The sequence below is a fragment of the Schistocerca americana genome, chromosome 5 (genome assembly GCF_021461395.2).
Source record: "Schistocerca americana isolate TAMUIC-IGC-003095 chromosome 5, iqSchAmer2.1, whole genome shotgun sequence".
Taxonomy (NCBI): Eukaryota; Metazoa; Arthropoda; class Insecta; order Orthoptera; family Acrididae; genus Schistocerca; species Schistocerca americana.
The window spans coordinates 237854073-237879406 of NC_060123.1; the positions used below are offsets into that span (position 1 = coordinate 237854073).

Genomic DNA, 25334 nt, shown 5'->3' on the forward strand with positions numbered 1-25334 from the left:
GTAAGGGCAGTAGTGGTAGATCTTACAGGTATCACAGGACAGATGCACTATGTGATCAAAAGTATCTGAGCACCTGAGGCTGAAAATGACTTACAAGTTCCTGGCACCCTCCATCGGTAATGCTGGAATTCAATTTGGTGTTGTTGCACCCTTAGCCTTGATGACAGCTTCCTCTCTCACAGGCATACGTTCAATCAGATGCTGGGAGGTTTCTTGGGAAATGGCAGCCCATTCTTCATGGAGTGCTGCACCGAGAAGAGGTAACGATGTTGGTCGGTGACATGGCATGAAATAGGCATTCCAAAACATGCCAAAGGACTTTGTTCAGGCCAGTCCATTACAAGGATGTTATTGTCACGTAACCACTCCACCATAGGCCATGCATTATGAACAGGTGCTCGATCGTGTCGAAAGATGCTGTCCCTATCCCCGAATTGCTCTTCAACAGTGGGAAGCAAGAAGGTGGTTAAAATACCAATGTATGCCTGTGCTGTGATAGTGCCATGCAAAACAGTGAGGGTTGCAAGCTCCCTCCATGAAAAACAAGCAAATCATACCACCACTGCCTCTGGATTTTACTGTTGGCACTACACACACTGGGAGGTGACGTTCACCAGGCATTCGCCATACCCACAGCTTGCCATCAGATTGCCACATTTTGTACCATGATTCGTCACTCCATACAACAGTTTTCCACTGTTCAATCATCCAATGTTTACGCTCCTAACACTAAGTGAGACGTCGTTTGGCATTTACTGGTGTGATGTGTGGCTTATGAGCGGTTGCTCGACCATGAAATCCAAGTTTTCTCACCTCTGGCCTAACTGTCATAGTACTTGCAGTGGATCCTGATGCAGTTTGGAATTCCTATGTGATGGTCTGGATAGATGTCCGCCTATTACACAGTAGAACCCTCTTCAGCTGTGGGCAGTCTCTTTCAGTCAACAGATGAGGTCGGCCTGTACGCATTTGTGCCGTACATGTCCCTTAATGTTTCCACTTCACTAACACATCAGAAACTGTGGACCTAGGGATGTTTAGGAGTGTGGAAATCTCAAATGCAGACGTATGATGCAAGTGACACCCAATTACCTTACCACGTTCGAAGTTCGTGAGTTCTGCAGAGCACACCATTCTGCTCTCTCATGATGTTTAATGACTACTGAGGTCGCTGATATGGGGTACCTGTCATTAGGTGGCAGCAGAATGCACCTAACATGAAAAATGTACGTTTTTGGGGGTGTCTGTATACTTTTGATCACATAGTTAAGAGGGCTTGTGAGCCCAGATGTGTCAACATGAATTTTTGTGAACCATTATTAAGACTAGGACTAAGGGCACCCACACCTGGAGCTGAGCTTCCACTCATGTCACAGAATCGATGTGCATGGCTTGATTGGTGTCTTCAGAGGATCACTTGGAAGATGAAATGACATGCCGTGTTTTTCAGCGATGAAATCGAGCTCTGGCTGCATGAAAATGGTGGTCGTTTGCATGTATGATGTAGGCCTGGTGAATGCTGCCTCTTAGATTGCATTCATCCGAGACAAACTGACCCCTCCCGGGGTCTTTTGGTCTAGGGTGTGATATGTTACAACTCTCATTCACCTTTGGTATTTCTGGAGGGGATACCAACCAGTGCTCGGTATGTGCAGAATGTTGTTAAACATGTTCTTTTGCCATTCTTGCAGCAGGAAGGTGATGCGTTATTCCAACAGGATAATGCTTGCCCACACAGTCTGTGAAACTTAATTTGCTCTGCAAGATGTGCAGCAACTTCCCTGGCCAACATGATCTCTGGAATGGTCTCCAATCAAGCACATGTGATGGGACGAGAAGTAACTCAGCGACTCGTCAACCAACTTGTACAGAACCATATGAACAGGTTGAGCAGGTTTTTGTAATGTCTTCCAGGACATTCAACTGGATGCCAGAGACAGCGTCTTCATTGCTGCATGTGGATGTTACACTTCATACTAATATGGGCGTTTCAGCATGGATTGATACCTGGTAACTCAGAAATGCTTGTGCTAATGAACTGTAAATGTAATCTTTCATGTTCTCCACATGCATCTTTGCAACAACAAATCTTGACTAAACTGGAAACCTCTTCAAGGGTGTACATTTTCAGTTTTCCTTTTTTTTTTTTTTTCAGGCAGTGTTATTGAATTACTGAGGATTTGATAGGTGCAGATGATGGGAAGGGGAGACAGAACAGAGGAAGAGGGAGACTACATAGAAGAGGATGTGATTGCAGGATGGATGAAGTTAGTGCCATAGGGCAGTGTTTGAGGCAGGTGTGAGGCAGATGCTAGTGGAGAATAAGGCCTGGAGGATTACGGGCAACTCCCATCTATGCCAGTCAGAGAAAATGGTGTCTTGGAAATGGATTCAGATGCAATGAGCATTGAAGCGGCCATTGAAATCAAATATGTTGTTCCCAGCAGCATGTTCATCCACTGAGTGGTCAGCTCTGCTCTTGGCCATAATTTGACAGTGGCTATGGAGCCACTACAGTGTAATGAGCAAAGCATCACACATCATTGCACATGCACAATGCGTGAGTGACTTTTTGGGTGGAAATGATTAAAATGCTGGTACTGCTGATAGTTAGTGGGCTTGATATGAGTGGAGGTCTGGATGAAGCCATTAGATATGAGTGGAGGTCTGGATGAAGCCATTAGGGAGGTGGACGACAATGTCCAGGAGGGTGGCATATTGGCTTATGAGGACCAGATGAAGCAGGTGGTTGAGAAGGTGTTGAGACACTGAAGGAATCTTCATAAAGTGTCTTGGCTCTAGGTACAGATCATGAAGATACCATCAATGACATCCGAAACAGACAATGGGTTTGGGGTTTTCAGTAGCTAGAAAGATTTTCTGTAGATGGCCGATAACGAGGTTGGTATAGAAGGGTACCTTGTGGCTGGCCATGACCATGCTGAAGATTTGTTTGTATATCTTCCCCTCAAAGGAGAAAAACTTATGTGGAAGAAGGGTAGTTTGTTAGATATATAATGAGCAAGGTGGCGAATTTGTAGTTGAAAGGATTTTGGGAAAGGTAGTGTTCAATAGTGGCAAGACCATGGCGTGGGGGATGGTCTGTAGGGAGTTGGTGTCAACAGTGACAAACAGGGATCCAGATGTTTATGAGGTGAGAGCTAGTGAAAGAAGTGGTTCACATTTTTTATATGAGCATTCAGGCTGCGGGTAATTAGTAGGAGGTAGTCAATGAGAGCTTCTTTCAGTATGAACACAGTAACCAGCTACAATGGTGTGTTCGGGGTTAGGGTTATAGATTTAGGCAAGCAAGTAGGAGCTTGGTATGTGTAGGTAGCTGGAGTTAGGAGGGAGATAGATTTGGGGGAGATATTCTGTATGAGCCTAAAAATTTGAGTTGAGAATGAAGGTTATTCTGGACTTCTGGGATGAGATCACCATGGCACGTCTTTTGTGAGGAAGAGGAATAAAAGATATAGAAGAACAAATCAAATATCCTGTGTACTATGCAATTAAAGAGTAGAAGGCATGAATTTAAACCCAGAAAATCCTATTTCCAAGCAGGAATCATTAATTATACTACTGTGCTAAGAATAATAATTATGATGTATGGAAACTTGGCTTAGATAAGTGTAAATAATGTGGATTTTCATTTCTAAATTTATCTTGTACTTCATTTCAAGGTGTGATAGAATATGACACGAGCCATATCACAGGAGATACTTCTGAGGTGTCAGAAGTAATATGAGTATTTTAATCATTTTCACCATAATAATAATAAAACGGTATTTGAACCATCTAGTAGCAGTCTATCATAGGCTGCTGACACAACAACGGGCTCTGAGTGATTGGAAAATGGTGTACATCATTCCCGTTTTATTAAGTATCCACATAATTATAGGCCTGTATTGTTGTAAAATTATGTAACATAACTGATACCAGAGTATGATGACCTTCTTGGAAAAATGGAAACAACCTCTAAAATATAGGAAACAACACAGATTCTGCAAGGAGCAATATTATGAAACTCAACTCACTCTGTCCATCCATGAGATCCAGAGGACAATACAGAATAGCTTCCAGTTTAATAATATGGCTTCCAGAAAAGAGTCAGTAGAATTCTGTAATGTGCCAAGAGATCAAAATATGATATTACGGAATACTGGATAGCACTGCTATTGGATTCAGGACTTTCTAGCAGACAGATCTCTATACATTTTTCTTCTATGGGGTAAAATCAACAGAGGTAAAATTAACTCAAAGACTACTGTAGGAGAGTGTTATATTGCCCTTACTGTTCATAATACATATAAATTATCAGTCAAAATAGTTCAGAAGTCTACAAGATCGTTTGCAGGTGATATTTTAGTTTTTAAGGGAGTTGCAACGCCAGAAAATTTTACCAAAATGCAGGAAAATCTGCAGTGGATTGAGTTGTTTGGTGCAGGGACTGGCAGTTGACCATCAAAATAAGTACGGTTAGCAGCATAGCCCATTTGTAATTGTATCAAAATGAAATTTCAGTTTATTTGAATTTGACATTTATTTACATATTGGTATTTACTCTCTGTCAAGATTTTAAAATCCTGTTGAACAAGAATGAAAGCAGTTTTGTCATTGATTTACCATATTGAACTCTGGACACTCACCATATTTGTAAATCATCTTGATCTAATATAATTTATGTTATCTTACCACAGTTATACTAACCTTATTTGTTGAGACTTCACCCGTTTCTTCATCAACAGTGAATTTAGTTCCCTTTTGATTAGGTTGTTGAACAATGGAATATTTCACCTGTCCATTAACTCCCTTATCTTCATCTGTTGCATGTACCTGTACAAAAATTTCTCTAATCATCCCCACATTTAGAAACTGGCAAGGCAGTACCAAAGGAAACAAGATGATACTTATCTTAAAGAAAATATTATGAAAAGTTTTGCAGCAAGCATAAACAGTAGATCAATACCCCGTTTTTGAATAAAGGGGAAGATGAGGTAATCTGCTCAGGGTCCAACAAGGCACATATCTAGCACTTAGTACTCTGCTCTATCTTATATAAATAACACTTTAAGACCAAAGTTTTAACTTTTCTTAGAAAATTAAGCTACTATGTAAATGTGAACTTGCATCTGAAATTAATCACAGTAATTTAAACAGTATTGTCATGAGGCGTTTGGTCAGTTGTAGCATATTTTTTCTTTGGTGTATTACTAAACAGCCACACAGTTCTATAGATGTTTTCGATAAAATAATTAATATATTGTAAATAAATAATTTCCAAAATGTTTAAGAAACCACATATCAGTAACACAGGTTGGTATTTGTTCAGACAGTTGTTGTTGGGAGCATTATAAATGTCATAACCATACAAATGTTCATCTTTTCTGGACATGGCTTGCCTCTGGAATAACAGTGTGCTGTATCTCAGCTATGAAGGTATGTCTTCACTGACATTCCTTCACTGCATGATTGATACTTGCTCTCCTCAAGTTGATGGTCATCTGCACAAGTTCTTCCCAATAACTTTTTTGTAACTGGCTTCAGAGATACTGAGCCTTGTGGTTATGTTGCTACCATTATTAGTTCATTGGCAGAATACAACTTTTATGTTTTCCACTACATCTGCAGACATGACGTTTGCAATTATAAACAGTCTATCTAGATGAACTGCTGGTCTTGCCAAGATGGGTACTATCTTCCAGATCTTGTCTGTAAACTGATCTTTCATGCCATATATCACCATGTTCATAACTGTTGATTCCCACATGTTAATCAGTCCCAAAGGCACATCCATTTTCCCAACCAGGTTTGGGTCTTCTCGCAGAACCTATCTACAAGAAACTTCAGGGAGATCCGATGGCCAAGGTAATCAAAATGACGCAGGCACTGCTCAAGCACTCTAGAATCAACTTCGACAAGACCAGAAGATTCATCCCGCAAGTGACACAGGCACCAAGGATATATGGCTATGGGAAGCAGATGATAGACAGCACCATGTCAACAAGGGAGAAGACTAATAGGGAAGAGGAGAAGGAGGCACAGAGCATTGCTGTGTTACCATATGTAGAAGGGGTCACCGAACGTATTGGCAAAATTCTACGAAAAGCCGACATCAAACCAATTTTCCGAAGCAGAAACAAAATATCAGACATGCTCGGTTCTACCAAGGATGCAGTTGACAAACTACACACAGCTGGCGTGTATGAAATTGGTTGTGCATGTGGATTAGTCTACATAGGTGAGACGGGACGTCCGATTAGCACAAGGCTATCGGAACATGAAAGATATATCCGCCTGAAACAACACACTAAGTCAGCAGTGGCGGAACACCGAGACGAGTGCGGGAAACCAATATTTTTTCAAGAAGCCCACGTCCTGGCGAAACAGCCTCTCACTTTCAAAAGAAAGATTAGAGAGGCGGCAGAAATAGCCAAAAGACCCGCCAACATGAATAGAGAGGACGGGTACAAGCTTCCGAGGTCTTGGCTGCCTGCAATAGCAGGGCTACGGAGCGGCGGCAGAGCCGTGGCGGCCCATGCAGACACGCGGAGAGCCGCAGTAGTGGTCACGAGCACACAAAGCAATGGCACGCCGCAGCCGGCTTCTGGACAGCATGGAAACAGTGTGACGTCACAGCCATCACCTGTTCGCTATTCGTCGGTCTCCTCCAATGGGGTGGATTAATATAAAGGCCAATAGACAACAGCTATTTCAGCCAATGACAGATAATAATGGAAACACCAATAAAGCATACCTTTCACCCCTCCTCCTCCTCCTTTTACAGCCAATCAAGTAACGACACGGTTTTCTCGTGCAGCTATTTAAGGAACCAAGTGTGTTCATTTAGCAGTTAACGTAAGGCCCTGATGAAGGCTAGCTGCAACGCTGGCCGAAACGTTGGTGCATTTTAAATTATGACGATGCGGTCTGATACCCTGAAGAATTTTATTGCTAAAAAGATGTTGCTGTGGCCATAAGTATTGTTATATCATACTCCATTGAAAGTCCAGTGGAGTTACAACATTCATCTACAGGGGACTTGCTTGGTTGCAGAAGACAAGTAGACTCGTGGTGTTGATGTTCAGTGTAGCATTCTACCACAGTGCATGGGGTCTGACTTATGTAAGCAACACCACATTGCCTTCTGCAATAACAAATTGTCCTTTACTCATCCCAGAAGGTTTGTAATCTAAGATAGTGGGCAGAAAACACTTTCAACTGAAATTTACAGGTGATTCTTGCTATCTTGAAATAACTGTCGGAGATCGACCATCACTCATGGCCCTTGTCCCAGACAGCACCTCAGTCAATGTGAGTTCACTACAGGTGGCACAATCAACATATGTCACACTCCTGGAAGACACATCGTGTCATGTGGCAGGACCTTATGATTGCCATTTGCATTTAAATGAACTGCCAGCCTGGAGTATCACGTCTATTGGACTCATTCCTATGGAAACATACATACAACTGCCTTGTAGCTGGTGTAAAATGATGACAATTATCTACATTTTATGGACTTCAAGTGCTCCGTTTCAGTTGGCAGTATTCAGTTAGCATCAAGCAAACCTTCCATATACTCAATTTAACAATGTGCATACTTGTATGTTTGGTATATTCAATAAAAGTGTGTTCATAATTATAACTTGCAACAGTGGCAACAAATATTACCAAATCTTGAGTACATTGATAAATCTGGTGACAATGATCTGGAATTTATGAAACAGTAGCTTCTACAACAGCATGAACAATGACAGAGCGATTGACAACTACTGCTATGCAGTGGGAACAGGGCTAACAGCTCACGGCCAACCAACTGGAACAGCGTCAACAGCATCTGGCCTTCCTACAGCAGCATATAAGGGTGTTGTCTACTGGAAACAAGAAATTTTTGCTAATCCCACTGTTTCCATCGTTTAAAGTCTGTATTGACAAAAGGGAAATGTATCAATGTCATCTCAACCATCACTTCACTGCTTAAGAGGTAACTGATTCAGATCTCAAAATATCATTTTTTTTTTTCTTTTGAGGGCTTCACATAGTGTGTTTCTGTTGTTACATAAGTTGTCCCCCATGAAGAATCTAGACATTTTGTCTTTTGCTGTTCTTGCTGCTGTTGTTGTTCAGTGGTCTTCAGGCCAAAGACTGGTTTGATGCAGCTCTCGATGCTACTCAATCCTGTTCAAGGCTCTTTATCTCTGAAAACTGCTGCAACATACTTCCTTCTGAATCTGCTTACTGTATTCATCTCTTGGTCTCCCTCAATGACTTTCACTCCCCATACTTCCGTCGAATACTAAATTGTTGACATCAATGTCTTAGAATGTGTTCCGTCAACCAGACCCTTCTTTTAGTCGAGCTGTGCCACAGATTTCACTTCTCCGCAACTCTGCTCAGTACCACCTCAGGAGTTAACCAATCTACTCATCTACTCCTAAGAATTCTTCTGTAGCAACACATTTCAAAAGCTTCTATTATATTCTTATCATCCATCTTTCACTTCCATATATAGCTTAACTCCATAAAAACACCTCAGGAAAGTCATCCTAACACTTAAATCTGTATTCTGTGTTAACAAATTTCTCTTCTTCTGAAACCCTTTTCTTGCCATTGGCAGTTTACATTTTATGTCCTCTCTACTTTGGCCATCATCACTTTGTTGCTGCCCAAGTAGCAAAACTCATTTACTACTTTAAATGTCTCATTTTCTAACCAGCATTTAGTTTTTCTTCATTCTGTTATATTTTGCTCAACTTCATAAAATGTTATCGGATCATTATGGTTGTCAATCCCAGGTATCATGCGCTAATTTAGAAATTTGCCAGCATTATAAAAGGCAATCTGAATCCTATAAGACTGGTTCATAGACTTTCAGGATCTTAATTGTCTTGTGAATTTTCCTGCTTCAGTCAAACATGCCAAAAATCGTATGCAGCTTCAGTGATTAGAGTGTCACTCATCAGATATTTGCCAAACAAGGAAGTTTACACATAGGGTTTAAGGTATTCTGATTCTTCTTTACAAGAGGTACCACCGTTGGGTGGCTTGCGGAGTATCAATGTAGATGTAGATGTAAAATAACTCAGGCATTCGAATTCGTGCAGGAACCACAAATCCATTGGAGGCTCAGTCCATTGAGTCCACAGTACCACAGGAAAACAGGCATACATGTCATAAGCACATAAGGAAAAATGAGGCTTTCTGAGGCCATACATGCAAACATGCTAGGCCCCAGAAATTTCTTTTCTCTATGGATAACAGGCAACCGGCACTCAGTCGGAGCAGAACAGCTCCAGGTGCATCCGAACAGTTGTTCTCTAGTTGTAGTTCCTCTTCTGAGAACTTATTGAACTACCCACCTGAATAGAAAATTAATCATTTAGCCTCTTGTCCAAATTATTTCAGCTAACATCCTCACTCCTACTGCCAACCTCGGTTGGTTGCCTGTTGTACTTGTGACACTAAAAGTCACGTTACTAGTGTGTAAGTCACATGGTAGGAGGTGAAATAGGAACAGAGATGAGTCAAAGACAGAATCTTGTTATACTGTATCCTTTTACTACCACACTAGACAGTGTAATTCAAATGAAGCAGTGCATAACATTAAAATTTTAATAGATCCAGAAACCAGAAAACCTTTAAACTTATTATTAATGTTACAAGTTTGTAGCAATGCAGTCACTGCATATACTGATACATTATCATCTATCATAAATGGTAATATCTATATCATGTTAGGTTCCCCCATACTAAAACCGTTTCATAGAAAAGTAACTGCTTATGATAAGTTTCTTACAAAAAATTTCTAGGAAATTTCCATTCTTGGCTATTAGTTCTAGCAATACAAAAACATATTTAGTTGAGACGTATTCAAACAGCTTGGTTTCTCAATTAGAAAATGTGCATTTCGTATCATCTGAGAATCCATTCCAAGGCATACAAGAATTAACTGCTGCATATACAGATCTATTTAACACAGGACTGGAAGCTATGGATGTGGCAGTGGAAATTCCTTTATAACAGGCAGCTTTACCTCACTTTGTGCATGCACACCCAATCCACATGTATTATGGGATGCTGTTAAAGTGAATTAGAGAGACTGTCTCATCCAGCCAGTGATATCTCCACTAGTCATTGTAAAAAAAAACACATGGTTCTTTCCAAATGCATGGCAATTTTAAAGCTATAAATGCCCAATGGATACTTTCCAAATTCTGTGGTCGGATGACCTGTTGTAGAAACTGAAGAAAAGTGAATGCCATACTAAAATCAATCTATCTGATGTGTACTTTCCATTACCTCTACACCTAGGAGGTCAGTACAACTGGCTGGTTGCAGTTTTCCAGTCACATTTGGAATAGTTAACACAGAACATTCCTTTGAACTGCAATTATCTCAATGACATCATCATTACGGGTGTGCCCAAGACATGAAAATTCTTCCAGAAATATGTCAAATACCTTGGTTTCATAATATGAAGGAAGGATGTACATCCTATCACGCAGTGCTTCCATGCCAGATAAGGTCCTCACAGGTTCTGTGACACCAATTGTAATGAGTTTTAGGCTTTATTTTGGCATGCTCTTTCCTGACTCTATTTTATGTTCAACCAAGAATACTACAAGGAGACAAGTTTTTTATGTCGTACTATGAAGGAAGAGTGCTAGAGAGTCAGTGACACTTGAACAAACTTTGTTTTGGAGGTATGTGGACGATTCTTTCATAGCATGGCTTCATGGAGAGATAAATTAATACAGTTATTACACTACATCAGCTACATTCATAAGAGCATATAGTTTTTTCCGGAAACAGAGAAAGATGTTTATCTGCATTTCCTGGATGTTTTGGTTAGACAGAAGAATGATGGCTCTCTGGGGCATTCTGTTTATTGTCAGACTACTCATACCAATTTTTATTTACAATCATCACCTGTCCTAAACTATGATTGTGGTTATAACACTTTCACAAAGAGCTCACAAAGTCTCAGGACCTGGTAGTTGGCCTAAACAGCTTGTCCACCTAAAGACAGTGTTCCAGGGAAATGTGTATTCTACGCAGCAGATTAACCATCAGTTTGGAAAAAAAAGAAAAAAAAGCACCATCCAAATAGGCCTTGAAGGCTGAATGGTACTGACCATCCACTGTGTCATCCTCAGCCCCCCGTAGGCATCACCGTATGCGGATATAGATGGGATGTGGTCAGCACACTGCTCTCCCAACTTCTGTCAGTTGGACAAAGAAGAGAGAAAGCTAGTAACATCTCTGGCTTTTAATGATCTTTCCTTTGGGGGCTACAGTCAGATAAATGTTTTTGAAAGGAATTTCTGCCAATTAATAGTCAAACAGCAGAAACTTAAAAATAAACTACCGTATTTACTCGAATCTAAGCCACACTTGAATCTAAGCCGCACCTGAAAAATGAGACTCGAAATCAAGGAAAAAAAATTTCCCGAATCTAAGCCGCTCCTGAAATTTGAGACTCGAAATTCAAGGGGAGAGAAAAGTTTTAGGCCCCACCTCCGAATCGAAACAAAGTTGGTTCATTGTAAGATGAGACACAATTTATGTCGAATGAATGACGATACAGCTACAGTAGTTTGGTTTGAGTCGTAAGCTTAGCAGTTAAGCTTTGCCAGGAGCAATTGCTGTGCGTCAGGCGCTCCGTCCGTATTTATACGGGTAGCCTTCCTTTTTAAAGTGCTTCGTCTAGTTTGAATTGATTGCTTATTTTTCTTTGATCTGATAAGTGCCGTTCTCTTTGTTATAGGTGTTTACATCACTCTAAGCTGAAAATGCATTACTGTACTGTGTCATGCATTGTTTGTCGCATTCTGATAATGAGTGTTAACGACATGTCGCCGCTCGCGGCATGACTTGCTTTTGTGCACGCTAACGCCACTTTTTTTTAATTAAAAAAAAGAGAGAGAGAGAGAGAGAGGAATCGTCTCATTAGCGAAACAATGGCAAGAGACTGCCATTTGTTGTTACTTACACTGCTGCTTTCTTTGATAATGATCAACAAGAACCAAATAATAGACTGCGTATGATAGAAGATGTCCTGAACGAGAGTTTAACAAAAAATTTTCTCCGTTTGAAAATCTTTGCAGACGCTTCTTTAGTACATTACATTCTGCATAGAAATTAGAGTCATCTTAGATTTAAAAATCTAGTCAACTGCCGTGCTTCGTTTCTGATTGTATCACTATTAGGCATAAGAATAATACGAATATAAACATGATACGTATATTCTTCCGTGTTTGCTGTTATCTTGCTCTAGTTTCGTAGTTTATTAGGCAGACAGGATTTAAATGAGATAGCAGCAAACATGAAAGAATACATGGCAAAATGTTTATATTCGTATTATTCTTATGTTGAAGAGAATACTGCATGTGATTCACAATTCATAAAAGTTCTTCTTAGCAACCATCTCTTCTCACAGCTAGGAAAAAATTCAGAACGTAGAGTTGGCCTTATTGACAGTCTTCCCAAACAGTCTTGCCAGTCGGATTTTCGTAGTACATTGAAATGCTGCTACATTCGAAGATGAACAATACGGAATTTGTATTTACTTCGTTGGATAATGAAAATGCTGTGGTCGAAACACGGGGCGGAGAAAAAAGCTCGTCTTCCATCTTTTTTTTTTTAATTTATTTACTGATGCAGAGGTTTTTGCACCAGTATTTCTCTTTGTGCCTGCACTGCATGCCTGTGTAGCGCTACATATATTCGACTGCAGAAGTTAGTTGTGGCGGCACCTACCAACATTTTTCAGAACTTCCGGCTTCTGCTTACTTTGCACTCGATTCTAAGATGCAGGCGGTTTTTTGGATTACAAAAATCGGAAAAAAAGTGCGGCTTAGATTCGAGTAAATACGATAATAAAATAAAAAACCCTCTAGCTTTCTTCCCTTTGTCAGCAATAATTCATTTAAGATAGCTAGTTGTTAACAGATGGTGCTGTACACTATACAGCTCATAGCCTGCATGTACTCAAGCACTTCGAGCTGTCGAACTGAAACTCTGTGCAGTGGCTGATGGGAGTGACCGTAAGGGCATTTCCCATATTCGCTCACGCCCACCAGCCATCATTTCGACTGTCTTATAGTAAACAAACTCATCCCCTGCGAGGGGTCTTTGCAGTCACATTACAAACTTTTCAAAATATCCACGTTTTGCAGTAGAGAAGTGGTGCAAATGAAAAACGAAATTTTGCCTCATATCTTGTAGTATTTCAACAAAAATGGATTCAGTTGCCTTGCAGATCAAGGATTCAGTTTTGTCCAGCACGGTGGGATGATTACGGTAGACAATGTCTTTCAATGTGCTCCACAAAAACTAGTCACATGGGGTATATCAGGTGAATAAGGGGGCCAATACATACTTGCCCCAGTATATTTGGGATAGTGCAAAGCAATGAATCTATCCCCAAAGTGTTCATCAAGAAAGTGAAACACCTGTTTGGTGCGATGCAACAAACCTGGTGAATGGAAACATGTGTAGACTGTTTCTCAGTATTGCATGTGTGTTGAAACTCTTCAAAGCAGTCTCAGTTACAATTCTTCAGACAGATTTCCTCAGATGTTGCTGATTAAGGCCAGAAACTGTGATGGCATTTTCAGGAGCAACTACAGCTGGCCTTGGGCCATCATTCCCAATGAGACCATCTGCCATGCTGCCCGTTCATTTGAATTTGGTGAAATGCTTGTGAGTAGTTTTCACATCAGGTCCTTTTATATCTTTAAATCATATTTCAGAACTGTTCCTTGTCACATTACTGTGTATTAACGTGTTATATTGCAGTACCAGAAACACACATTGTTCAATGGAATACACAGTTTGAACCTCTCCTTTTGGTACACTAATGTCAGTTCAATTTATAACAGAGGAACTGATCATACTGTGCTTGAAAGTACTATTTATTGGTGCTATTTATTGCAGTTATAGTGCCATTTGTTGGCAGCTTTTCTAGCTACTATTTCTAAACTTCTGTATAAAATTCTTACAGCTTTCAGAATAAACATACTGTCTGTCACATTCTTCTATCAATTTTCATTATCACGTTATTTAATTTTAAAATCAGTGAGACATTTGTTTGACATCCTGTATATTATGCATGAATGAAAATACTATCACTGCTGCTGCTACTATTACTAATAACAACAACAACAATAATAATAATAATAATAATAATGTAGCTATTTGAAATGACTGACATGCAAAGCAAAGAAAACATGTTGCAATCTTTTGTTATTTGGAGTTTGTGCATCTGAAGGAAAGGAGACAAAGATTCAGAGAAAAAGAACTCCTTAATAAAAAAGAAGTTGGAAATAATTATGTTACATACAATTTTTAGTTTTGTTTTGGGCTCATCCTGCTGCATCAGTCACAGTCTGTAACTTTAAACAGTGGAAAATCTGGGATGGAATAACTGAATGACTTTGGAATAGACTTGCTCAGAGGAGTTACTGAGCACAGACAGGTGCTTAAAAGTAGACTGTTGGATGTTGGCTCTCAGACAAAGTCCTTCATCTGATGAAGATAAGACATATGCTGTCTGCTGACATTGTGGCCATGGTGGTTGGGGCCGTGGCCCCTTTGAGACAACAGTGGCCAGTTGTCTTGTGAGTTTTGTGTGTATGTGTGTCTTTTTTATCTGCTGAAGGACTTTGTCTGAGAGCTAACATTCAATAGTCAACTTTTAAATGTGTCTATCTGCTGTTCAGTGCTTCTCCTATGCAGTGAGTTGCAATGTATCCTAATTCATATTTTTAGTTCAAAATGTTAAGATTTATTTTCCATTTAATTCCTTGAAATATTTTATTTTTATAACCTAATCTGTCTTTACCTGCATAAAAGGCCACTATAGTGTAATAATATTAATTCTTCTACTTTAATTAAGCAGTCTTTTCTTTATTTGGTTTGATGTCATTTTGCATAGATATGCGTAAAATACTGGAAAATATTTTTAAAAATATATGAGCAGCAAAATTAAATAGGAATGATTCTATGCTTGGTAACTGAAATGATGTGGTCATGAGTGATAGCAAGAGGGAGTGATGAAAAACAAATAATGAGGAAAGGGAACTACAACTGAATACCAATTAACAGACTTGTACAGCTGAAGCAGTGGAAAGAAATAGCCCAAGAACATCAAGGGTAAAATAATGAAACAATGAAAGGATATGAGTTGGAGAGAAGAAAAAAAGAGAAGAAAGAAACAGAATCATGAATGACACAGAACAATTTTCTTATTTACATGTTGCTACCTACAAACACAAATGTTTTTCACTCGGTAGTGTAATTCTTCATTCACTCTTTTTCTTACTGACACATGGTGAGTGGTTAACATGCATTTATGTGCCGTATTTTAATTTTGTTCAGGTTTCTAGTATCACAGTTAATGCATTGGTATTTTTTAGTTTTTTTTAAATATTCCCCTTCAGGCAATATCTCATTTTATTACATGCCATCAATATTTAAAATAGTAGCATCTTGACTGCTTTTAAATACAATACCTTAATGACAGGGCTTCCATTTGGTGCACCTTCTTCAACTTTAGGTGAGTAAGTTCCACAGTCCTTAAAAACTGGTTTGTTGTCATTCACATCAGTTATGAAAACAACAACAACAGCTGTGCTTGTATGAATAGTGCTATCCCCGTTAACACAACATGAACCATCATCCATTGCTGTTACATTCAGTTCGTATTTATCACGATCTAATGAAATTTCATTACCATGGAGACGTATTACACCTGTGATTTCCTCAATAACAAACTGTCCAGATGATGTCCCACCACCAACGAAACCAAAGCGCACATTGTCACCATCTTTATCAGAAGCAACAACTGTAGTAACTAAAGTGTTGGGTCCTGCATTCTCATCAACATTTGGTGTGTAAACTTGTTGAGAAAACTTAGGCTCTTCATCATTTTTGTTCTTTGTGTAAATTCGTACTGTAGCAGTCCCAGTCTTTGATGGTTCTCCTGCAGAGTAAACAGATATATCAAATTGATAAGATTGAGAAATCTGCTTCAGCTGTAAATAGGAAGAAAGAAAATTATTTGAAGAAATAACATAAAAGTATTGGTACAAACTAGTAGCAACTCATGTTCATTTAAATACATGCACTCCTTGATGTAAAGTAAATATATAAAGATCATTACGAGAAAAGTAATGAGATTGACAACACAGTGAGAGATCAGACAATGCTTCTTTGTTCTACTTGTGTAGACCAGTGTGTTCATCCCTTCCAGATGCTCTGTCTGAGTTTGAGCTCAGCATAGCCATCACATGATTTTGATGGCGTCATCAGTGAAGTTGTGTTTTTGTTGTGTGTTACATAAAAGGAACAGTGAAATTTAGAGGAATATTATGCCATCAGATTTTGTGTTAAACTGGGGGAATCCATGAGCATGACCACTGAAAAGTTGAAACAGGCCTAAGGGGAACATTTCTTTACAGGAGCACAAATCATTTTTGGAAGGTCAAGAACATGTTAAAGATGAACCTCGAACCAACAAAACGTCAAACATGTGTGTGCACTTGTAAGATTTTTCCTCCAGGACAAACTATCAACTAAGTGTTTCACAAAGATGTTCTTGAAAGGCTTGGGAAAAGAGTGATTCAAGAAAGACCATACATTGCAAACTTATGGATGCTGAATCACACAGTCACTTCTGTCACAGAATTTCTGACTTCAAGAGACATTTATTCCACAGCCCCACTATTCACCTGACCTGAGTCCTTGTGATTTTTCTTTTCCTGAAAGTGAAAAATGTCGCAAAAGAACATCATTTTGGGACTCTGGAGAACATTCAAAAGAATTTGACCAACATTTTAAAGGCTCTACCAGTTGAAGCCTTTCAGAGCTGCTACCAATACTGGGAACAATAACTCTGCCAGTGTATAGCTACTGATGGGAACTACTCTGAAGGGGACAATATTGTTTGAAAAAAATAAAAACTTGGGTAGATAAAAAGTTAGTCTCATTACTTTTCTCACACACTTCAGAACAGACTGATAACTTAATCACAGTCAAGTATAACTACTGTGTTATGGTTGTGATGATAGATGGAGAGCAAAAGATTGATAAATCAGCCATTAACAGAAACCATTTAACAAGAAATGTATACCTTCAAGTGGAGTTGTACACCTTTTTAGGACAAAGAAAACATTAGTGTAATTCCAGTCTAGGAAAAACTCCTGAATATTTGCCTCCATCACTATTAAATTACCAATGGTGTAATGATACCATCTGAATCTACACTGTAATAGTTACCAGAGGTTTCAGCATTCAAGAACCCGTATGAGATAATGTTCACTATCAGCCCAAAAGTCGTGATGGCAACACTCCAGTAACTGTTCGGACTGGTATGAGTCTTGCCAAGTGCATAGCAATTGTCCATGAGATAATATTTTATTAAAACAATTGAATAGTCCATCTTAAGCACAAAACACAAATGGTGCAACATTGCAGAATGAATTTCATTTGGTCCTGGGGCTGTTCCGCATTCGACAGACAGAGAAGTCCAGGGTGACTGTGTAGTAACATGTTGGAAATGCTCACTCTTATCACTTCCACTGTTCTGTGAATTGCCTGAAATTCTGGTACGTGCCTGACTCAGGAAGTTTTCATTCTTACAACTATTTTATTTTTAAAAAGAGAAAAAAAGCTGCTCTGCCATTCTGTGAGTCTTATCTATAAGTGTACTCAACACAATGATGTTTCTTGATATAACCATACAAGAATGTGTACTTTTTTTGCCTGAAATCCTTTATTGACTCTCAAAATTGTGTGTTAAGTGTGATGTGGTTATTGGAATTCAGGAATTCCAGCCAAAATCTTTCTTATTCTCCCTTATTCCACTTATGGTTTTGCTACTGCAATTTAAGTGGAAGCACGATTTCCTGCTGATGGGATACTTTTACACTTCTGCAGAGCCCCACATGCTCCCACATTTGCCTGGTGGCAACTCCACTCCAACAATGGACACATTATGTTCAAAGCTAACTGGATGATCTGGAAATGGATGCTGAAGTGCCTTGATGAATAACTTAAGTAAGGTGATCCACCTCATCCTGTACATTGTCTTACCATTCATACACAACCTATTGGTTATCAGACATTCAGTTCATCCTATTCTTAAATTAATGGACCATCCATGTGGCAGGCATCCTTTCAGCGAGATGAATCCATATTAAGAAATGGTAGCTTGAGTGCAAATTTTAATGACATAAGAGATGAAATCAGCACTAGTGTCCCCTCCTCACTAGACATTCAAATTATATGGCATTCATTATGAAAATGACTCATTCATACCACTGTTCTATATGCTCTATATTTTTCAGGTTGATAGTCTGATTATGCTGAGTGCGATGAAATTTCATGAGGGATGACAAATAAATGATTATATGATCAAAACATTATTACAATAACATAAGTACAGAACAGAATAAACATCAACCTCTAACAAGATTTCACGTTTTATATGAAGAATGTTCTTTCTTTGTGGTATTCAAGTTGTTTACCTTTGAGTTTAGTATACAATTTTCAACATAACATTGAGTTGAGACAACATTATATCTTTCTTCTTATAACTAAGCTCAATGAAAAGCACACATATCAATGTGCACATAGTTATTCTTGTTCAGAGTGGTTCAAATGTCTCTAAGCACTATGGGACTTAACATCTGAGGTCATTGGTCCACTAGACTTAGAACTACTTAAACCTAACTAACCTAAGGACATCACACACATCCATGCCCATGGCAGGATTTGAACCTGCGACCGTAGTAGCTGCGTGGTTCCGGACTGAAGCACCTAGAACCACTTAGCCACACGGCTGGTGGTTACTTTTGTGATTACTCTGTTGTGTATCTGTTTTACACATTAATGGTAATTTCCTTTCTTATTTTCATTTAATGCTGTATATTTGACAGTCAGTCTATACATTCTCTGATGGGTTACATTGTGACTACATTGTTTCACAATTTTAGCTGTTTACAAGCATTTTCTTCTTCTTCTTCTTCTTTTTTTTTGGTGCTTCATATCCAGGAAAGGACATTATGCCTACTTTATTTGATAATAGCATGTATGTTTTGTTCTAAATTGTTTTTATGTCTGGTAATTTTCATATGTCACTGTCATCTGCTGGACATTCAGTCTTCTTACAGACCACACACATCCAGTTAGCACTTCATGCAGGATGGACATTAAAAATGTATCATTTGTTTCATAGGATTGTCCCATGCAAACTGAACTTTGTAATGTTTTAGTTTCTTCAAAGTAATGTAAGTTACAATGTCCATTAAGTTAACTTTTCTTTTCTGATTTATGAGTTTCAATTAACTGTTTGCGCTGTTGGTTCATTTTCTGTTATTTCAATGTACCACAGAATCTAAAGATGGTGTACACACAAACTGGAAAGGTAATGGCAAATAAATGTTTGTAAGAGCAAGACTTTACCTTAAATATTTCAATATTAGCAAACTCCCCATTGAACAGTATCTAAAAAATGGGCGAGGAGGAAATATCTGTGGTTTACACAAATCCTGTTGTAGTCCTATGTGTGTCACTCATACTCTGTTCGGTAGACAGGTGAGGATAAGGTATTCTATGGCTTTATCCTTGGGGCAGGTCTGCAGAAATCCATAGCGTGTTACACGCATCTGAATATCCTAGGATGAAGAATGGAGGAAGGAGCTGAGAGGTTCTATGAGTATGGGAGTCTTGTGGTCACGTGTATAAACGGTGATTGTGACAGTAAGTCTGAGACTGCAAATCGTAACGTCCAGAGTTCAATCTCAAATTAGTCCCTGTATTTTTCTGTCACATATTGCATCTTTCATTTGTTGAAATGATTTGTACAAGTGAAAAATGCCTATTTCCACCATGCTTTTAGCTCAAGTCAAACTATAAATTCCCTATAGCATGGCGAGTCAGTTTACACATCAGAGGAATGAAAGGAATTGTCTCGAATAAGATCAAGCCTAATAAATCACTGTTGTGCTCAAAGAAACTTTTAAACTGAGGACAGCTTTATCCTAAGCATGCTGATGGCAACTACTTGTAATTTAGTGATAAGTGGGATTGGTAAGTAAGAGTCTTTGCAGCACCAGACACTTTAGTTCTTTTACATGAGTTTGGATCCATTCATATTACACTGAATAATTAGAGCAATTTTAGTGCTAGCATGACTCTTTATCTTTCTAGTAAGTCCAAATATTTAAGAAAGGTGTGTCAAGATCTGATGGTTCTATGGCAAATGTGTTGTCTTCTTTTTAGAGCTTCCTCCTTCAGATAAAGGAGATATTCCATGGTTTTTTAAAATTTTGTTTCCTCAATTTATGATCTCTTTCAGTCTGGATGGAGTGCCAACATGCAGGCTGCCACAGACGGGATCCCCACTGAGTGTTGACCAGTAGTTATCAGTGCAGCTGCCTCGCTGGCTGCCAACATATACCTTCTGCTGTGGACGGCTTATGGAGTGGCCAACAGGAATTGTAGGTAAAGGATTAGCCATGTGCCCCCGCCCCAGATCAGTTCATCTACACACTTGATTATGGCAACATGTCTGATCCACACAAGATTGTGCCCACTGGACACAAGAACTGTCCAATCAAACCTTTGACCATTTATGATACCCATCTTTATATGCTTTCAAAATCCAATGTTAGTTCTGATACATATAGATGCCACACACTAGAGCAATATCTTAGGATAAATCGTATTGGTACAATGGGGGAACACTTACTGATCTGCCGCAGACGATGAACAGCAGTTTATTAGGCCGGTAAACACAGAACATGACTAAGAGGAAACTAAAGAGTCACTGCTTGATGACAAGACCAAAATAAAGAGTCACTGCTTGATGACAAGAACAAAATAAAGAGTCACTTATAGACAATAAGGAATGAGGTTATACTGTATTGACAATTGACAAGGTTCACTCAGACTTTACATTTAATCACTGAAGTAGGATTGTCTCATAGTGTTTGTAACTGCCAAGTCCCATGAGGCAGGGGTCCATGGTGAGCGATGGCAGCACCTGGTGACAGCTGAGCAGGTTTAGGACATAAAGCAGGCAGTGTCCAGTAAGGCTGTGGTCACCATGTCAGTAGTGGTTACACAATGACAGTGTAGCAGCTCATGGAATATAAGGCTCTGGACTCATGAGGCTCTGCTCTGTGGCAGGCAATGGCCGTTAATGACGATGGCGAGGTGACTCAGCAGTGCGCTGCCGGTGAAGTCCTTCCTGGCCACGAAGGGCAGCGATGCTTATTTGGCTGCTTGCAGAGATGAAACTAGCAGGATGGCTGGCGGGCTGTGGGGAAGGCACAGATTAAGTAGATGCCACAAGTGTCTGTGGCTGGCAAACATCAGCATATTAACCAGCCAATTTACAGAAAGTGCTCCACAATGCCATAGCACCAGTATCACTCCAGGCAGCACCATATTCATGGACCTAATTCCTACACTTGTCACATGCCACTTGGAAATTTTCTGTGTATGCCTCCTCTGGGCATCTACTTAACCTGTGCCTGTGTGTTTTTAAGTAGCATGTGACAAGTATAGGAACTAGGTCCATGAATATGGCGCTGCATAGAATGATACTGGTGCTATGGTGTTGTGCAGCATTTTCTGTAAATTGGATGGTAAATTTGCTTATGTTTACCAGCCATGGACATGTGTTTGTTTTCTGACATCCAAGTTGTGGGGAGACAGCCACCAGACTGTTGTATGTGGTGCTGAATTGTGCAGGGGTGCTGTACTGGGATATTTCACCCCTTCTTCCCATAAAGGAGAGTTGGTGTAGCTATTTTGAGGAAGCAAGGCGAGAGGCACCAGACACAAGACCATGGTAAGGATGTGGCAGTTGATGTTGTGGTGAGGGCATGGCAGAATGCCCCCACGAAAAAGGCCAACCATGGCTGCTCCATGAAGCAGAGAAAGCAGCATTGGGTACAGCTGGAGAACAAGAGTGGGCTGGTGGTGAATGAGGATGGTGTCCCTCCAGGTGTAGACCCTTGGATGATGTCAGCATTGTGCAGAGTCCTCTCCCTGAAAACATTATAGGTGCATAAAATGTGAGATGCAAGACCTGGCCTCCTCTGGGCATCTGCTTAACCTGTGCCTCCTGGCAGGAGTGTGACCAAAAGCATGAGGCACAAGAGACATGGCCTTGGAAAGTGCTGCAGTGATTGCTGGTGACTTTGGGGAGTTCTGTGGTGATTGCTGGGTGAGGACACAGTGTAATCAAGATGGTGACAGTGCTTGATGACCAGGTTTGTGCATGAGGACCGGACCAGTAAGAAATGGAATGTAAGGCCCATAGTGGAAGAAATGCCAAGAAATTGAATGGAACACAAAAGATAAAGAAGTGAACCAGTAACTGATAGGAAGCAATTGCACGAGAGAAAAAGAGAGGTCTTGTGCGGTAGAGCATGCATGAGTGTGAGCATTTGCATACTGAGGGGCACAGGGGTGCACAGTGAAACCCACAGACGAACTTTAGCATGTGTTGGGGCTTGCAGAAGTGCTTGGCACACATTTGAGTGCTCAGAAGAAGAGAAGGAAAATTAAAATATTGATGCAGTGCTGTGTGGGAAAAGAGCAAGGTGATTTGTGAGAGACAGGAAACAACAAGGGAATGAAGGGGGTCATGGGAGAAGCCAACAGGACAGTGAAGTCTGTGGGTAGGGGATGGCTGAGCAATGACGCCAGTGTCAAAATGGTTAGAAGTGAGATCCTGTGCTGTCAAAACAGGTGGTGCTGGATGTGCTAGTGGCAACGAAACAGGAGCTGGCAGGATCCAAGGTGCAGGAATTGGAGGGACCTGCATCGTAGGACCCACCACAGGATCTGAGGAGCAGGCAAAGGAGACTGTGTGCAGGTATGTTTGGCCACATAAGGACATGATTGAATGTCAAGGTGTACATTGGTGCATGAAGATGATGATGGGAACATGCCAGCAAAACATGACCACTTGCACAGGGGCTGGGGGTGGGCAGACTGGTGATGGGTGGACCAGCAGTGTAAAAACTGTGGTGTGCAGGCTGGCAAAATGCACGACAGCTGCTGGTAGACTGGTGGAGTGGGGACCGGAAATGGAGGTGACAGGATCAGGCAGACCAGCAATGTGCAGGGAGGTGTTGTGTGGGCCAGCAGCAGGCTGGCTGTCACTGCAACAGGCAGCACTGTGCTGGGTGGTGGGTGGGTAATTGCGGTGCCTGCCAGTAGCAAAGGCACTGGAAATGCAGGAGGCACCACGGAGGGATGCGGAGCAGAGCCACAGCAAGGCAGCAGAGGAAGAAGCATTTCTTCAGGTGCCTAACATGATGCCAGAGCAGCTTGGAAGTCCGCAGTCTGCCTGCTGCAACTCTGCAGCAGATCCTGTTTGGGGAAGACCATTGTACTGACAAACAACAAAAACTATAAGTGTGACATGTATCATAAAACTTTCATCCGTGCTGCCAGTTTTGTGTTGGTGACCATAAGGAGAGAACACTTATAGATGTCCTTAGGTAATGCTGAACAGCAGTTTATTAAGCCAATAAACATGGAACATGAGTGATTGGAAAATAAAGAGTCACTTTTGGAGAACAAGGAATATTGGATACCTGACATGATCTTTCAGTCCAGGAACTTATTCTGTAGTCTTTTTGTGAAAGCCAATTTATTTTCCAAGATCACAATGTCAACAAAATTACTGGATTAGTAGCTTTTGCAGTATGTATTTCTATCTTCAGATCTACAACAGCAAAGTTGACTCATACAGAAATATAGTTTACCATACACAACAGCTCAATGACAAAAATTACATACCCATAAAACCGGGCTGTGATACATCACACAATGCTTAAACCACTTTGTCACAATAGGACTAGACAATATGCTGTAAAATAATAATTCTCATAAAATTTTGCTTGTATGGACAGATACAGTCCAAAGCAGCCTTCGCAAAATACAACAAGGGATAAGGTTACACTTCATCCACCAGCAGGAAGGTTCAATCAGTGTCTACATTTAATCACTGAAGTAGGATTGTCTCATAGCATTCATAACTGCCGAGTCCCACAAGGCAGGGGTTCTTGGCTAGCAATTGCAGTCCCTGGTGACAGCTGAGCAGGTCAAGCACATAAGGCAGGCAGAATCCTGAGTCACCATGGTCAGCATGTAAGAATCAGCTGTGAGTGACAGCATAGTGGCTCATGGAGCTTATGGCACTGGACTCACAAGGCTGTGCTCTGTGGGAGGCAACGGCAAGACAAATCGGGAGTGTGCTGCAGGTTAAGTTCTTCCTGGTTGTGAATGGTGGTGCTGCTGGTTTGGCTGAATGCAGAGATGGAAGTTACAGGACAGCTGGTTGGCTGTGGGCCAAGTGGCTGGCTAATTAGACACTCGGTGGAGGCCATACATGGACAGTTTCCAGTGAGGGAATTAGATCCATGAATGTGGTATCACATCGAGTAATACTGGTTCCATGGTTGGGCAATGCTTCTGTAAGTCAGCAGGTAAATATGCTTGTTTTTACTGGTCACGAACATAGAGCAGTATTGACTGACCAGTATCATAATGCCTCAGAAAAGAACTTTCAAGTTATCACAGGGCTTTCTTTTGAAAGCTTCCAATTGAATAGTTAAAGAGTAATTTTTTTCTTTAATTAATTAGATTTAATAGGTTTACCATAATTGTTTCTTTTTTTCTATAACGACAAGGTTATGATAGTAAAATTTAATATCAAGTACAACGCCGGCCGCAGTGGCCATGCGGTTCTAGGCGCTGCAGTCCGGAGTCGCACTGCTGCTACGGTCGCAGGTTCGAATCCTGCCTTGGGCATGGGTGTGTGTGATGTCCTTAGGTTAGTTAGGTTTAAGTAGTTCTAAGTTCTAGGGGACTTATGACCACAGCAGTTGAGTCCCATAGTGCTCAGATCCATTTGAACCATCAAGTACAACGTTTTCATTTTCAACATAACACTGTAAAACAATGGAATAAAACAAAAATAAAGAACATGCAGTAACTTTCAAAAATAATTAATCAGACACTAATATCAAAAATAGGAAAAATAACTCAAAATTGGCAAAAATAAAATTTAAATTGTAAGAAAGTGACAATGAAATTGGCCATAAAATGAAACAATTTTTTCCTGCCCTTGTTACATGTTAACAATAAGAGTCTATTTTCTTAAAAAAGAAGTTGTATTTAATCTGAATAAGATTTTGCATTTTACTCCACCTTTTCATATATTTATAATTGCTATAGGTACTAATGCTATGTAGCTGATTATTTTCTTCCTTAAATTGTTACAATTTTTAAAATTATTCTTG

The 25334-nt window shown here is 40.1% G+C and overlaps 1 protein-coding gene across 1 annotated transcript in view; it reads right to left on the reverse strand.

Annotated features, from left to right (window-relative positions):
• The window catches only part of LOC124616289 (neural-cadherin-like), a 966400-nt gene that overhangs the window by 199985 nt on the left and 741081 nt on the right, over window positions 1-25334 (reverse strand). Inside the window, exons 8-9 of the mRNA XM_047144591.1 lie at window positions 15519-15988; window positions 4711-4836 (exon numbers count right to left, since the gene is read on the reverse strand). Coding sequence (XP_047000547.1) covers window positions 4711-4836; window positions 15519-15988 — 596 coding nt within the window. The remainder of the gene's footprint in view (window positions 1-4710; window positions 4837-15518; window positions 15989-25334) is intronic.